Source organism: Heterocephalus glaber, unplaced genomic scaffold (genome assembly GCF_053883595.1).
Source record: "Heterocephalus glaber isolate CG9 unplaced genomic scaffold, H.glaber_assembly_v1.0 deba00001498, whole genome shotgun sequence".
NCBI lineage: Eukaryota > Metazoa > Chordata > Mammalia > Rodentia > Bathyergidae > Heterocephalus > Heterocephalus glaber.
Genome location: NW_028258321.1, coordinates 3591315 through 3608695, shown reverse-complemented (window position 1 = coordinate 3608695; position 17381 = coordinate 3591315). Strand labels below are relative to the sequence as shown.

General features: G+C 42.9%; 1 protein-coding gene across 1 annotated transcript in view; it reads left to right on the top strand.

Annotated features, from left to right (window-relative positions):
• Positions 1–7755, top strand: part of Sorcs3 (sortilin related VPS10 domain containing receptor 3) — a 568351-nt gene extending 560596 nt beyond the window's left edge. The window contains exons 26-27 of the mRNA XM_004866511.3: positions 4968–5128; positions 5823–7755. Coding sequence (XP_004866568.2) covers positions 4968–5128; positions 5823–5887 — 226 coding nt within the window. The 3' untranslated portion in view covers positions 5888–7755. The remainder of the gene's footprint in view (positions 1–4967; positions 5129–5822) is intronic.
• Positions 7756–17381: the final 9626 nt, after the last annotated feature.

The window sequence follows — 17381 nt, the reverse complement described above, 5'->3', positions numbered from 1 at the left end:
CGCCAGGGAAAAGCAGGAATCAAGGGGTTTAAGACTCTGACCTCTATTCACTGTGTTAGTAGATAAATTAAGAGCAGGAGGACCACCCTGTGAAGTCTGTTTATTCTCCTCTAGAGCAGTGTAAGTGGGCTTCAGCCAGCACCCAGATTTCTAACGTACAGTCTCAGGTATTCGGGAGATACTGTAAACCATTCGGGACGGCTGTATTAAGCAGAAGAAAATGACCCTGCATTTGACTCGCATGTGTATGTTTCTTGTGGTAGCTGTTGGGTAGCTCTGTTCAGTGTTTCTAATGAAAACTAATAAGCAAAATCAAACTCCAAGAGAATTTAGAAGTTTTTATTGAACACCAGAGAGGGATGATATAACAATATGCTTACTAAAGACATGAAATTTAAGGTATATTGGCACATCCCTGTAACTCCAGCACTCTAGGAGGCTGAGGGAAGAGAATTGCAAGTTGGACCCCTGCCTGAGCACTTAGTGAGATCCTGCCTCAAAATAAATAGAAGGGCTGCAGACGTAGCTCAGTGCAAAGGTCCTGGGTTTAACCCTCAATACTGAAAAAAAAAAACCCTATGAAATTGAAATCAATAAATCTGCACCAATATTCAAATTACATAATACTTTTCTCAGGCATTGAAGTAGCTAAGAGTGTGAACTTGGAAATCAGACATACTCAATTTTAATTTTTTAAGATTGGGCAATTTATTTGGGCAAATTTATTTGCCTTGCCAAGCCTTAGTTTCCTAATCTGTAAAATGAGTGAAACACATAAACTGGCACATAGATGACTCTCAAAAATTATACCAGTGCCATGGAAAGGTGCTCCGGAAGAAGCCTGGGTAAAGTACAAAATACAGTTAAGTATTCTCAGATGAGTTTTTAAAACGTATCTTGCTCCTAGGAGTCTTTCTGGACCTTGAAGTTGATCCCTCTAGGACTCAGAAGAGATTGCTGGTACAGGTGCTTTACGCTTCCCACACCCCTTCCCTCCCCTAGCTTCCCTCCAGGGCTATTTCAGTTGCTTTAGACCTTTCCGTGTTGGCTACAAGGGCAGGAATTTTCCAACATCCTTCCATGCCCACTACAAGGACAGAATGAGATTTACCTTGTTAGTCACCTTACAAGCACATGTGAGTGAGTGCATGTCCTTTTGGCCTGAGAAGGATCAACCTGCCCCTTTGCTGTGAAGAGAGGGAAAAGCTTTAGGTCACAACTAGAGAAGAGTCAATATGCAAAAACGTGAGTCTGTTACAGCAACACCCGTGACGGATGCGATATTACTTCATGACAAGAAGACTTTCACTTATCCAAGGATTTGACTGTGGAGAAGCCAGGCAATTGCTGGGGTCTGAAGATCAGCTAAACCCAATTGTTTGCCTCTGGCACCAAGAACTTCATGGTTGGTGAGGGCAGAGACCAATAGAATTCCTGCAGAGCAGCATTTGGGCCTGTGGGCATCTCCATGACTTACCCTGTGACACACAAAGCTTCTTCTCTTTTATAAATGCTGCTAAACTCCCTGGACAATCGACTTAATACGGCAGGCTCCCCTAAATATGTTCAATCTAATACATGCTTCCATAGCGGTAAGGACACCTCTGAACCGTGTACCCATGCAGTTCCCAGTTAGCAGCCAAAGAGCAGAGTCAGTTACGTGACCAGTCATCAGTGAGACGTGACTTTCTGGCCCCTTTTTAGAAAGTTGACCCCCCCCCCAATCCTCAGGACACTTGGCTGAGATTCTGTTGCACTCTCTTGTTTCCTGAGTCTTTTCCTTCCCCTTCTTGTAGAACCTCGGTGGGTCACATTGAGGACGTCCAGCTTGCATGCGAGCAAGGGACACATTGCTGAGTAGTTTTTGCTTCTTTCATTATTGTCCCAGAGAACTTTCCCCAGTGATGAGAAAGCTCCAGAACTGTTCTAATACGTAGCCACTGGTATGACTGAGAAACTGAAAATTTTAAATTAACTTTATTGGTGCATTTTAGGTATACATTATGATCACATTTGTCATTGGGAATCTCTACCTTTGCATGATATATCTTAGTTCTTATTTTTTCCCAATCCCCCTCCTCCCTTCTGCCCCTCCACGTTCCCTATTTACAAAAGCTCAGTCTCTGTTTTTTCCTTCTTTTCTCATATTTTTTTCTTTCCCCTCTTTCCGTTCCCCTGCCCTGCTACTTCCCTTAAACCTTTTCTTCCTATGTCACATTATCTATTATACATTTTGGTCCTCATTTACACTTTCAGGAGAAACTGAATTTTTTATATTGAATTTAATTAATTAAAATTTAAGCAGCTACGCCTGGGTAGCAAGCACTGTTGCATAGCACAGTGTACATCAGTGATGGCGAGCCTTTTAGAGACAAGTGTCCACACTGCAACCCAGAACCCACTTATTTATCACCAGGTGCCAGCACTGCAATTAAACCTGAACACTGAGGTATTGGTTCAGCAAAACAACACATACATTAACATTGTTTGTCTTAAAAGGAAAACAGCACGTGTACTGTAGGTTCGCCACCGCTGGTCTAGGTGTGGGCAATCCTGTTTCTGTTTCAGATCGTGGCTATGCTGAGTTTCCAGAATCAAAACTTCCTCTCTGTAGTCACCAGCACTGACAAACAGAAACATTCATTCAGCACACATTTACTGAGTGCCAACTATGTACAAGGCACTGGAAACCACTTACCTACCCCAAGTGGTCTCATAGGGGAAGAGTTACTAGGATCCTCAAACCTCCTCTAAGTAGACGTCACCTGCCTCTCACCTTCCACTTTGCTCTTAGCTCTGACTGCTGTTTCCTCATATCTTGGCAACATAATTAAAAACCACTGTAAGATGGCTTTTATTTGCTGGAAACTGCCTGACAAGACCTTCTTTCTCTAATTGTGCATCCTCTTTTTCTGGATAACCAAGAAAATATTTGAGCTTTTATATTTTTTTCATAGTTCCGGGTCTCCTTTGCTCCCAGTCTTCCCACACTCTGCGTAGCTGGAGCAAATGAATATAAACTGCAGTTGTTTGCTGTTTGTTTGCTTGCTTTGTTGAGAGACTTGGGTTTATCCACCTTTCTCCTCTAAACCTGCATGACTGTGTGGCCCGAGATACAGCTCTTGATCTCTTCCTGCAGAAGTGGGGTTCTGTCCTGACTTGTAGCCTCCAGAATCCTACAAACAGATGTGTCAAGAAATGAAAAGCAGCTTGCCAGCTTTTGATAATGCTGCAAATTGTGATATAAATTTCAATCCCTTCCAACTACCTATTTAAGAAAGATGAAAATGTGCCTATTTTGACAAGTGTTTCTAAAGGTGGAAATAAAGCGAATAGTCATTGTCAGGGCGAATTCTGCTAAACTTTCACAGTGTCTCCAGGCAAGCAGGAAGGGAGACCATAAACTGGCCACAGCTCTGAAACTGAAGCACACAGCTTGTATGAACAAGAATTGTTTGACTGCTCCCAGTGCCTCATAAATATTACAGTTGATCCCAGCATTCATGAGGAATGTCTACTTTTATGATTAGAGGATATCTAAAGCATTAGGCTGCATTTCTATTTAGATAAGAAGAAAGTAAGGGCCAGCATGAATGCTTAATTCTGATCATTTATAGAGGCTGCCGTTTGCTGCCACACATAGACCCTCTTCATCTAAGGCCTAATGAGTTATATTAAACTGGTTTAGACCAGTTGGAGTCACAGGGGAACATCCCTTAATGTATGCGGAACAAATATCAAAGGCGTGAAAGATGAATTTAAAGAAAAGGTAGATACTACTCATGTTTCCAATGCATTTTCAGAGTCAGCCTTATGAAATGCTCACACATTTGCTTCATTGGATTTTGGAGTGGGGCAGGAAAGGTAGAGGTCTGAAAATACCATGGTCTGGTACAGGAATAGCAGAGAGGTTCTCCTTCAGAAATGCATGGAGTAGTGTGGGTTGGGTTGGTGTCAGATGCCCCCTGAGGGGCAAAAATCCGTAACTGGCTTTGCAAAATGCTGGGACTTTAGACCAATGTTCCCATCATCTGATTAGGTAGGAGGAGTATCTTCTGGGTGGGATATTCCAAGATAAAAGTGGAATCTTTTTAGTGGAGATTATAGTTTAAGAAATTAGAAAGAGCACAGGCTTTGAGTCATTTATTCAACAACTATGTAGTGAATAGAAGCCCAGAACTGTACTAATTCAAGTAGAAGAGCAGGGCAGAGAGAAAAGCCTGACCTGGCCTTTGGTGCAGTGGGAGAGAAAGATGCCGGCCCGTGGTGAGTCGGGAGACAACCGATGGGTGAGGACAGGACTGCCTGGGAGGGTTTCACTCGAATCTTGCCTTCTCTTCCAACCCCAGGCCTGCGGCCTTCTGTTTCCAGCCTGCTACTTCTGTGTCATTAGCTCCTTCCCTTAATGCTCCCCACAGTCCTGAAAGGAAGCTGGTGTCACCCTCATCAAACACATGAGGAACAATCATGTATTCCAGGAACCCGGCCCAGCGTCTTACTCTGAAAACCTGTAATAACGGCTTTGAGTCTGTTATATATTGGGATGCATTTGAAAAGGCCCCAGTGTGAATTGATTAAATTGGTGCGACCACAGCAAAACCTGTCTTTTCACCACCTGCAGCCTCATAAGTGTCAAAGTGCAGCTCATTTGGAAGCTTAGTAACAGGTAGATATTTTCCGGGTTTCAGTGAGTAACTAACCAACACCTCTGCCATTTGTTTACAGTTGCTTATTGTTTACCCCAGGAAATGACGTGATCTCAGGGGGCCCTGTGGCTGCCACTGTCCCTGGCTTCTGAGTCCCTAGCTAGTCACATCCTTGGCCTCCTGGCCAGCATCTCTGGGTGACCAGTCCTTTCCCCTGACATTGGCTTTTCCTGTGGATAACTGATTTCCAGGGTTTCTGTTGGCTTGCCCCAGTGGAACATGCCCTGTGAGCTTACTCTGGTTTTGTTCTTACCCTTGTAGGAAAATTCCCTGGATTAACATCTATGCTCAAGTTCAGCATGACAAGGAGCAGGAGATGATCGGGTCGGTGAGCCAAAGTGAAAACGCACCCAAAATCACACTCAGCGACTTCACCGAGCCGGAAGAGCTGATGGACAAAGAGCTGGACACCCGGGTCATCGGTATGCATGCCTTGACCCCAACCCCCTGATCCTCCCTCTGCCCCGACACCTGCTCAGCAGTGGACATCACCTGTCCCCCAGATGTGCTGGCCTGGAAGGCTGGGGATTGACCGGCTTTTCCTCTGTAGAATTCAATCAAGATCGGAAGCTCTGGGCTTATAGTAGGGGAGATGAAACCAGCTCTCCAGTATTGTTAACTGTTTTCTTTTGTTTCTGTAAAGCAAAAGGAGGATGTGTCCTAATCAGTAGTCTCATGAATGCAGGATCTGACACCAGGTCGCCCTTGCTTTGCCACCCTGGTAGCTCTGTGACCTCTTTATGCCACATACTTGTCAACTGTGAAATGGGAAGAATAGGACTCAAGATTCTATGCAATTCCTGTATAGTATCTGAGAGTTCATTCTGAGACTGCTGTGATAATTAAATGTCACTGTGTCTTTAGCACAGTGCCTTCCAGAGAGCCAGTGTTCGCTCCTTGCAGCCTCTCGCCTTGTTATCGGTAAAGATGACAGCCCACCGTATTGATTCTCCCGGCACTGCGGGGGTGGCGTAGCTCAGCATGCATGAGATGCGCCCGTGAGCTGGCCGGAGCATCCAGCAGCCATTGGAGGCACCTGCTGTAGGGGCTTGGTATTCAGTGCATGACACCCTCAAGGGGCTTAATCCCCTCCTCTCTGTGTCCTCTCCCCTGCAGGAGGCATTGCCGCCATTGCGAACAGCGAAAACACGAAGGAGATCCCCAACTGTACCAGTGTTTGACACCAACAAGCCACGTGCTCGGCCACCTTGCCGACATTTTATTTTTGATGACTTCTATTATTATCATTATTGTTATTATTGTTGTAATTATGGAAAAATGAAACTGTCTTTTTTACCTTTTGTTTACTAAGGGCCCCCTTATAAATAGCAGGCAGATACTTAGCTCTGGGAGAAAGGAGTGTGCTTAGCTGATTAAAATGAGACAGAAAGAATGAGTGACTACATCTGTGCTAAGGGCAAAGGATGCATCTCCTGTCAGCCTCCTTGCTTTATTCTGCCATTGGTAGTGCAAAGGCTCCCCTTTTCCTGCTCTCGCTCTCTCATTTTAAGTAGGGTTGGCTTTTTGTTAACTCTTGTCTGTCCACACCCTCACTCGAATTGTCATCACCCCTGTCCTGCCCCTGGGACACACGTCCGACACTCACCATCTGTCAGTCAGAGCTGCCAGAGGCAGGCTGGTGGGAAGGGCACACAGCTGCAGAAATTGTGCACACCTTCCTGAGAGCAAGCGGCCCTGCCTCGTGCATGTCAACAGTGAGGCTGCGGACAGCTGATTGTACATAACTACTGTGTAAATAGCTTTTGATTTCCTAAGAAATAATTTAATGTTTAGTAAAAAAGAAAACAAGAAAAAGAACGATGCCTGTGTCGGCTTCCACACTCACCCTCCGTGCTGACCTACCCCAGGCCCGCTTGACTGCTGGGCTCCGGACACTTGCCAGCTGTCTGTCACATTTAACTGCCACCGCCCCACACCCATCCCATTGCTGGTTTCTGCTTCTGGATACACTGGGGTGGGGGGCTTCGATGGGGCAATTGATACAGGAAGGACTGGTGACATCATAGTACTTGGGAGCTGTTTTTGTTCCAGCAGTGGCCTGCAGAAAGTTGCAAGATGAGGCCCAGAACGAGATATTTCAAACTGTACCCCAGGTCAGGTGGTGAGGCTTCCTCCCCAAGAGGAGAATTTGAGAGTATTCATGAGACTGAAAAGAATTCTTTTACTCTAAGAAGCCAAGCAGTGGATCTAGAGACATGGAAATATAAAATGCTCACGGCAAATGATCAGGCTTCCCTGAGCTCTGAAGACCCTGTGGGCACAGAGGTGAGCCCAGGCAGCATCTCCTGGCATGGAGAAGAGCTAGAGAAGTTCCAAGGAAGGTGGCATCTGTGGGGTCGTGAGTCCACCCAAATCGTGCAGGCCAGAGGAGCTCGAGCCTTTCCTGATGTTAGTCAAAGATGGTCTTAGCAATGCTGTGCTAGTTGCCTGTCACATGTGCACAACTTCCTTGGGTCGGATGTCTGCCTTCCGTTCCCTGCAGGTAGTGATGGCCTGTGGGGTGAGTGGGTTTCCAAGCCCACACTTGCTTTTCTGGCACCTCAGCCCCTTCACATCGTCAGCATTCCAGTTCTTTTTGGTAGAGACACTTAAGCCCGCAGTGAACATGGTGTTTAGTTTTACTTTCAGGCTCTGCCTGGTCACACTTGTTTTAAAGAATGATATGTTGTATAGAGACATGGGAGGAAAGGCCACATTTGGACCTGCTAGTTTCTGTGGGATGTCATTCACATTCCTCTTTGTGAGACAAAGGGAGAAAGTGACAAGGAGAGGGTGGCTGCGGCGTAGTTTAGTACAAAGAGCGAAGAGTATTTCTCAAGATTCCGCTTTCTTGTTTTAAGGGTTAAATGGAGCAGACAATTGCAATACTTGTACTAAACACTGGAATACAAATGCATGAATCATATCTATATATACAGTATATGTACATATACTGTTCTTGGTTTTATTGTTCCATTTGAATATTTCTACTGTAAAAAAGACAGTGGTTTTGAAATTGTTGAAAATAAATGTATTTTTGTACATCAAAGCTACGTACTTGGCTGAGCTTTCTCTGTGCAATTTTCTTTACCTATTGTGCTCATCAAATATCACTGCAAATTGTTGTAGGGGGAGGAGGAATGAAGTCTGCTAATCACAGATACTTATCTTTGCTCACAAGTGTTCAGGTTGGCCGTGGTTTGGATGCATTCAGCTGGGGTGGGCCAGGCGCTGCTGGTCTGGTCTGAGTGAGTGCAGACTTGGTGAGTCCGTCCCATGACTCATAATCATTCTGGGACCAGCAGCTACCTGGAAATGTATTACAGCATTCGGTGTGGGGCCAGAAGAACACTCTATGCCTTGAAGGCCTTAGCTTAAAAATTGCTCTTTTCACCTTCATTTGCATTCCATTGACTATAAGAAACAGACATGGCTAGGTCGACATCAATGGCTGGAGAAAACAACTTTTCCTTCTCTGGTGGAAAGCACACTAGATCACAACAAAAGAGGTGGATAAATATTCCCGATAGAGGGAGGGCATGAATAAATGAGAAGAAAAATCTAATTTACTGCATCTGTTCATTTTATACAGCCTTGAGAGGAGCTTTCATTAGATGACCCACTCAGACCCCAAGTTTACTATCCAAATGAGCATGGCCAGGACTTTTGATCAGAGGTCTTGGCAACTACGAGGTCTTTGATCTGATATCAGTCTATTAATCACCTTCCTATCAATGGGATCAAATACCTGGCAGCCACAAGTTGAAGGAGGGGAAGTTTTTTTGTTTTGTTTTGTTTTTGGTTCTGGGAATTGAACTCGGGTCCTTGCGCTTTCACAGGAGGTGGCAAAACCACTGAGCTAAATCCCTGGCCCAAGGAAGGGAAGTTTAATGGCTCCCAGTTACAGAAGGATCAGTCCATGGTCTTCTGGCTGCAGGGCAAAAATGACATGGTGGGAGTTCCTGGAAAAAGTGTGCACTGCTCCACATCATTCCCACAGTGACCACCCCTCCAACCTGCCTCTACCTTGCAGTAGCACATGAACTCATCACTGTATTAATCCACTGATGACTTGCAGGACCATCATCCAGTCACCTCTCAAAAGCCCCACTAAACACATGAGACTTTAGGGAAAATTTTACACCTGAAGCATAACAACTGGTTTTCAGTGACTGATTGAAGTGGAGCTCCAACTCAGGTCTTGAAGATGTAAGCAGGGGAAATGTTACTAGGACAGAAAACTAACAGGACATAGGTCTTCCCTTTTTCTTTCTTTCTTTTCTTTTTTCTTTTCTTTCTTTCCCTTTTCTTCTTTCTCCTGCTGTTTCAAGCATTCAACAGTAACAAATCTCTTTCTTTTGCCCTTTGTTTCCACATTGGACAAATAAAGAAATGTTAGCTAAGTACCCCAGAGCAAGTGTGTGAGTTGGATGTGCTTAGTCCTTTCATGTTTAAAGTATGTGATACAGTTTCAGGGATTGCAGAGATCCAAGAGACCAGAAGCTTTGGTCAACAATTTGCTTGCATGTTTTTGAAATTAGCTAAATATCCTGGAATCATGTTTTCTGAACTCAAATTAAAGATAAAGAATTAAAGGCAGTTTTCTTTTGATTTAGGACTTTATTTAGAAATAATGTGTGACTTGGTATAACTTTTCATGTGTCATCTTTGCCTTTTCAAATTTTTAGGTTGCACAAGTTCCTCAAATATTGAGAATACCATTTAGGTATTTCTTAAAGAAGTGGTCTTTTGTGGTCTAATGATTCATAATTCAAAGTGCCTATACTTCTTCAATGAATTTTTAATTGGGAGCCTCTCAAATATTGTAAGGTGTCTAATATTCCTATCTCAAGGCAATGGTGAATTTTTTATATGTGTAAGTTTTTGCTTCCCTATGGGCTCTGAGTTCTTCTCATGTTAATTTTATCTTTGGGTTGGCAAAGCTGCTCCACCAGATCAAGAAGGATGAAAGCAAAATAAAATAGTATGAGTCAGTTGGGTCACTGGGGCCAAATCATGGCTAAGAATATTCACTATGTATCCACCACCCATACAAGCCTAGATTTCCTAGTTTAGATAGAGGCAGAGGGCAGAGAATGTGGTTGGCTTTGTAGCTATTTCTATGCAGGGCTCTCAGCAGTGAGGAAACTGTATCAGAATTGTCTTCTCTTAGGCAACTTCAGACCTGGTGACTAAGGCTGCTGTAGCACTCTGGGGCCAGAGCCCAGCTGTCAGCTCCATAAGCACATCCTCCCAGGATTCTCATGTGCATGGAAACTGGAGAATAACTGCATTATGTGCCACTGAAATAGCTCTGGAAAAGGAATTAGGGACAGTTGCTCCTTCTGGTTTCTGTTACAATGATACAGGTACCTTAATCTACGGAGGTGAGATGAGCTTCCAGATTGCTCATTTGCTCACCTGAGCAAAAGCTGCAATTTTGAGAGTCACCCAGTTGTGTTATCTGGAACAAAAACACTGCAATGAGGGCCTTAGAAAGAATGCAAAGTGTGATCACAAAACACAGTGAATGTTTAATTTCAGTTTTAAAAGATCATTATAGTAGAAGACACATTGCCATTCTGGAATTTAATTCTTCTCCATGAAAGTCTTCAGTTGCACTAAAGGCATCAGTCTCCACTTACATGAAAGCATGGCTGCCTTTAGGTCCCAAGTCAATTCAAAATGTTGACCCTTCATGGTCATTTTGTCATTGAGAAAGGACTGGAAGTCACATGGGACAAGATCTGGTGAATAAGGTGGCTGAGAACATATCATAATGTTTTATGAGCCTGCATGTCCATTGGATGGGACTTTGGCAGCAACATTCACTATTTTTTATCATACCTTATAAAGGTACTCACTAAAGAGGACTTCCAGACCTGCTTCAGAAAGTGGCAAGACCAATGGGGTAAGGGTGTTTGAAGTGAGGAGAGTGTTTTGAAGTGGAATAATGGAAATGTAATAAATTTTACTATAATAAATTTTATTTAAATATCATATTTTTTGATCAGCTCTTGTGTTGAGCCAAGAGTTAGATTTCTGACTTTCACTAAGTAATTCTGGCCACCAGTTCCCTATTTGTAAAATGGAAACACCGATGGCCTGCCTTTCTGGCTTGTTTTGGTCTCTAGAGATGTGAAAAGCAAAATGTTAGTTCCAAAAGCCTCAGAGCTTAGTATTGTGTATAGTACAACAAGAACAGTTCCAGGCCTGTGGATGGATGAACAGCACCTAGGGAAGAATGTGACTTCTCTACCACTGAGCAGAAAGTCACTGTTGAGCTATACATCAAAACCATGTCTTTATAATAAGGGTAGGTTCCTTCCACCACACACTTCCTTAAAAGTTTGAAACCAATTGGACTTTGGTCACTCATTCATTAGGGAACCTGATGGCTATGCCAATATGGCTTGCATAAGGATAACACCACCAGAGAGGTTTAGAATGTTACTTCCTTGTCATCCATGCCCATCATTCAGCAGCTTGTCGACCTCCTGCCATTGCCCTGCTGACCCGTTGGTTAGCAATGCATGGCCTGATACCTTGGTTCCCCCAGGACAGAAGTCACACTGCTCAGCAGACAGCCTCTTACTGTGTGGGTCGTTGCCCTTGTGCAGAGGGAAGAGGCCGGGTTCCATATGCAATGAGACCCCTCATTCTGACACACACCCGCTCCTGGGGAACTCTGGTGACTCCAGCAGTACTTCCAGAGAGGACCAGATGTAACCCAGCAATTACTCTCAAAGTTCAATGGCATCTTGATGTCCCTTAAACTTACTTCAATTACCGTTTCTTTTACAGTTGCAGAGTGTCCTTTAAAATGTTCTTTCCATCTGTGTTTTGAGAAAATATATCATGATAAACTATAGGTTTGTTGAGAGAGGAAAAATGGAACTTATAATGTTTATTAAAACTCAGAATTTAATTCACATGCAAACTGAAAATCTCACTTGGACCTATCACTTTTTAACAAGCAAAATGACATAGTGAGGACCCACTTTTCCTATTTATAAATTGAAGATAATGGCATCTACTTCCCAGCATTGGAACCCAGATTAAACTAGACAGTTTGAGTAAATATAAAATGAGTCGACTGTGAGATGCTCTAGTCCCTTGCACTGGGGCCTTGGTCCATACAGCACAGCAATTGGCCTGGAGGGTAAAAATAGTTTCTTGTTTTGGGCTATATCCTGAGTGGAAAACATCAGAGTTACCTGGCGAGACAGGCCAGCTCCCTCTGGAAGAGGATTTTGGTTAAACGCACTTCTTACACATTGATTCCAAAAGTCACTTCTTTCCTTACTTCTGTTTCTTAGCGCTTGGGCATTTATCACACGGCTGACTTCCCATCTGCTCTGCCTTCTTGTACAATGCTTTTGTGATGACTTGGGCAGTTCCAGGTCTTGGATCTTTCAGAGCCTCCTTGGAGGTCACTGACAGGTTCACAGCCATTGGAAAACAGTAGGATAAGTCAATGGTTTGTAAAAAGACACCCTGTAGGGCCTCAGCAGTGCTGATGGCAGGGCTCCAGAATGCCTTTGACTCGGTCACCTTGCAAGGACAACTGTTGCAGGGAGCACAGGCAAGGAGGCAGATTCCTCACCAAAATGCCAGGGAAGACAGGAAAACAGCCCATGACAAACACACATGCCACCTGTCATTGCAGCTCGGTCTCTAGGGAATGACTCTGTTTGCAGCTATTAGAGATGAACCCAAAAGAGCTGGCACTCGGCTGACTTGTTTCAGAGTCCCCAAAGGATTGAAATGGCTTTGGCTCAAATGCCTGTGTCCACAATGTCCCTCTGCAGAAGGCTGCTGGACTCCAGGGATTTCTTACTAGCAGGAAGGTCCTCCTGTCCTCCCTGGGCTTCTCCCAGGAGACTCTATTTGTGATGCAGCCGGTTTTGTTGCTCATTCTCACTCACAAAGGGTTATTGCTGTCACTACCCTGGGACCTGGCTGCAATTAATAGGCTGTCCAAGCAGGTGGATCCAAAAAGAAGGGAGGCCTTTGCAGTAGTAAACAGAGAGAAGATAGGATTGTTTTTCTTGACACCATTCTGTGTGTTTTGATTTCTAGTTAGAATCACCTTGGAAACACATAACTGTCTCTATAAACAACACATCTAGTCCTTAGGGTACAAGATCGGTGTTCTTGCACTATCCTTCCAAAATCTTATGGTTCAATTAGAGAATTGCTGGGTTCCTTCCATTGGCAGCTGGAACATTTCAAGGGAGGGGCACCAAGTGAAAAAGAAGGCAGAGATGGATCTAGAGAAACAAAGTTGATCTTTGTCAATTATGAAGCTCTACTTGACATATCTCTTTTCACTCTGTCAATTTCAGATTCTCCTCTGTGAGGGGAAAATACAGATGCTCCTCAGATTTCTAATCTATTTATAATAGTAACAAGGCAACTTCAGGCAGTGTGTGCTCATCGTGAGCTAATCATCCTTTGCTGTGCCACGTGCCTCCTAATTAGCAGTGTGTTGGTTGCCTACTGATAAGTAGGGGCCTCATCCAGAGAGTAGGCATGGGGAAAGTGGGTAGGGAGAGAAAGGAGTGAGTGCAGTGGAGCTCAGATCTGGGCAGACTGCCTAACAACAGGTGGGCTTCATACCTTGGATGAAACACATCCTTATTAAAGATGCAGCCACCACTTCCAAGGATGCTAAGAGCAAGTGTCCAGGCATTTGCCGCCTAGCTGTACAGAAGCTGTGCATAGTAAGATACTGTCCTTCCAAAACCTCTTGGCTCAAGTAGAAGGAAAAGAAATAATTAAATGTGCATCTGTAGCTCATACCAAGTCAAGGTCTTTTTACGTTTTAGTGGTACATTTTAGGTATACAATATAATGACATTCATCACTGGAAATTTGCACCTTTACATAATTTCTCTTGGTTCTCATTTTTTCCCCCTTCCCCTGCCCTCCCTTCAATACCTCCATCCCTCCCTCTTTACAAAGACTTTGTTTCCATTTTTTCATTTTCTCATATTAACTTCATTCCCTTCTTTCCTTTCCCCTACCCCTCCCACTTCCCCTTCCCCTTTGCCCCCTTTCTTCCTATTTCACATTATCTAGTATACCTTTTAGTTCTTATTTACACTTTCAGTTTCTCACACTAGAGAAACTATTCGGTATTTACACATGTGTGTCTTATTTATTTCACTTAAGAGTATGGCCTCAATGTGCATACATTTAGCAATAAATGTCTCTAATTTCTCATTTTTTATGGCTGAGTAGTACTCCATTTTATATTTAAAAAACATATTTTCTTTATCCAGTCTCCAGTTGATGGGCAATTGGGCTGCTTCAAGTTTTAGCTATCACAAACTGCGCTGCTATGAACATGGGCACACATACATCACTGTGGTATGATTCTTTTAATTCTTTGGGGAAGATCCCCAGCAGGGGAACAGCTGGATCAAATGGGACTTCCAGTCCTAGTTCTTTGAGGTATCTCCATACTGATTTCCACAGTGGTTGCACCAGTCTACACTCCCACCAGCAGTGGAGCAGGGTTCCTCTTTCCCCACAGCCCCACCAGCATTTGTTATAGGTTGATTTCATGATAGCAGCCATTCTTCTTGGGATGAGGTGGAATTTCAGCATTGTTTTCATTTGCATCTGTCGAATGACCAGTGATGATGAACATTTTTTCATATGTTTATTTGCTATTTCTACTTCTTTGTCTGAGAAATGTCTGTTCATTGCAGATGCCCATTTTTGGAATCAGACAAAGGTCTACTGTCTAGAATCTATAAAAACTTAAAAAAATCAGACCTCACAAATTTAAAGTCAAGGTCTTTTTCATTCATTCATTTATTTGTTTTTAAAACAAACGTTTATTGAATATCAATTCTTTTTTAGACTCTGTTCTAGACCTAAGGAATATATCAATGATGAAGATATGCAAAATAGGGTAACCCATAACTTATTAACTAAACGTGGACCCTTTTTTTTTTTTTTTTGGTACCAGGGATCAAACTCGGGACCTTATGCTTGCAAGGTAGGCGGCAGCACCACTAAGCTAAATCTCCAGCAACTTGGACCCATCTGATGATGAAAAGAGCACTACTAATAATATTTTTGGAAAATTAACATGAAAACTGGACTATCTGAAGCAAACCAAGATGTATATAGTCAGTCTAATTTTAAATCTGGAAGAGACTTTGCTCAAAGTCAGCGGCTGTGTCTATATCCCATACCCTTGAATTGTTTTTCTTCTTTTAAATTCTGATCCATGGATGAACATCTTATTCTCTTAACCTAAAAACTATGTTCCTCAAGATCATCCTTCAGATCTGATGTCTTCTGAAGCCCTCTTACAGGAGTGAACTCCTAGAACGTCAGAGGTCAGTAAACATGGCTTCAGATGGTTTTTAAAAGATGTTGAAATTGTTGTATCCATTAGGGTCCTTGGTTGCAGAAAATAAACAGCAACCCTGACTAATCCAAGCAAAAAGGAATTTATTTGAAGGGCTATCAGGAATTCATGGAATCAGCCCAGTGTGGAGAACTGAGGTTGGAAAGAGGCAGGTGGAGTTAGGTCTGCATTGAAGGGATAGGATCCAAAAAGATCAGGAATGTTTTCCTGGTAGACAACATTTTCCCAGAGGCCTCCTTTGGGATGAGTTCCAGTACTGTCTTCTATCTTCACATAACCGGAGACTTAAAATTCCCGATAAATTCCCCAACTGGTAATGTGTAGGTCCCATGTTCCCTCAGGCCTATAGCCAGTGTTGTGGGCTGAGTTTTGTTTTCTCAAAAGTCTTATGTGGAAGCCTTAACTCCCAGGGTCTCAGAAGTTGACTGCATTTGGAGTCTGGGACTTTGAAAGAGTGATTAAGCTGAAATGAAGGCATAAGGGTAGGCTCTCATCCAAGGGCTGGTACCCTATAAGAAGAAATCAGGACACAGGTACAGAGGGACAACCGCTTGAAGACACAGGGTGAACATACCATCTACAAGACAAGGAGAACGGCCTCAGAAGAAACCAAACCTCTTGGCAATTTGAATCTCAGATGTTTAAAAATGTTTTATTTTAATATAATACAAGTAGAGGGCTGGGGATTTAGCTCAGTGGTTTCGCCACCTGCTGTGCAAGTGCAAGGACCCGAGTTCGATCCCCGGTACAAAAAAAAAAAGAAATATAATACAAGGAGATATTAATAAAGAATATATAAAAGCCATTCTATGAAAAAATGATTTTTATAGCAAAAATGATTAGAGAATAACAATGTTAAATACACCTTGTATCATTATCTGAGCAACTGGATCTCAGACTTTTGACTTCTGGAACTGTGAAGCCTGCCCCGTGTTGGGGCAATCCTGGCAAACTGCACAATGAGGGAAATGACCTGGGGGAAGATGCTTAAACATTGCCCCAGCTTCTGGAGAGGAAGTGTGAAAGGCACGTACTCGTCTACTGTTCCTGACTGTTCCTTTTACGCTACCTACCCCTCCCCACAGCAGAACACACAGTGAGTGACAGGCTATGCGGGCAGAAGGGATGCTGGATGCCGGAGATCCCCTATAAAAATCCACCCAGAGCTTGTTTTCAAATCACGATTCCTTGAATATTTTTTTACTATAAACTAAGAAATTGTTTTTGTTTTTGTTTTTTGGTACAAGGGATTGAACTCGGGTCCTTGCGCTTGTGCAGCAGGTGGCGAAACCACTGAGCTAAATCCCCAGCCCGAAACTAAGAAATTGAGTGCCTGGCACTCTGTTGCTATAGGACTTTCAGACAGAAAAATAGGACCCCATTCCTGGCCTAGTGAAAATTATAATTTAAGAAGCATTCTATCTAGTAATTATTCAACCTTCTATCCCACTTTTATTCTTCCAGGGAACAAAATTCTTTGAAATTTAGAGAAAGGCAACACAGAAGGGAGAGGGGCAGTTCTGTTTTCCCCAGGGGAAGGGTAATGGCAGTTAAAGAATTCTCAAAGGAAATTACATTTACACCAAGCATTTCAAAATGTTAGCATTTTCTCATGTTTTTTCCTCACCTATAATATCCCTTTCCCCTCTCTCTGGCAAAACCATGAAGTTCTGGGGAGTGGGGAAAGTGGCAGAGCTGGTAAGAGAATGAGGAAGGACAATGGTCAGAAATGAGATGGAAATACAATAACACGAAACAGCAGAGTTTGGGTTTAGAAAAATGTCAGGCTAGTCCGAAATGAGAGTTGCATTTTTATATCGTTTCAAATTTTTATAATGAGCTCCTATCCATTTCATAATTGCAAAAGAGAAAAGAAGAGGAAGAAGAGGAGAAGAAGGAGCAGGAAAGGTAAAAGTCACATCAAATGTCCACAATGATTCTCAAGTCTAGTGCATTTCAGGGTATTTCCTTAGTTCTTGTTAATAAACTTTTAAAACACATAATGAGATTGCTCTGCAGCGCTGATCATTAACCATAACTAAAGTAGGAACATCCATAGGTCAAAGATGGACAATGATTTTGAACAGGACTTGTGGTAGCATAATATCTGATACAGCTCTATAAATGACAAAAGAAACTATAATTACTTTTCTTTACAATGAGTATTAAAGATACAGGAAATCATTATTCAAGATTCTTGGCAATGGAAATGCCTCTTATGTTGCTCTCTGTTACTCTTTTATCTTATTCCTTTCACAGAAATAGAGAAACTTTTCATCTAGCAG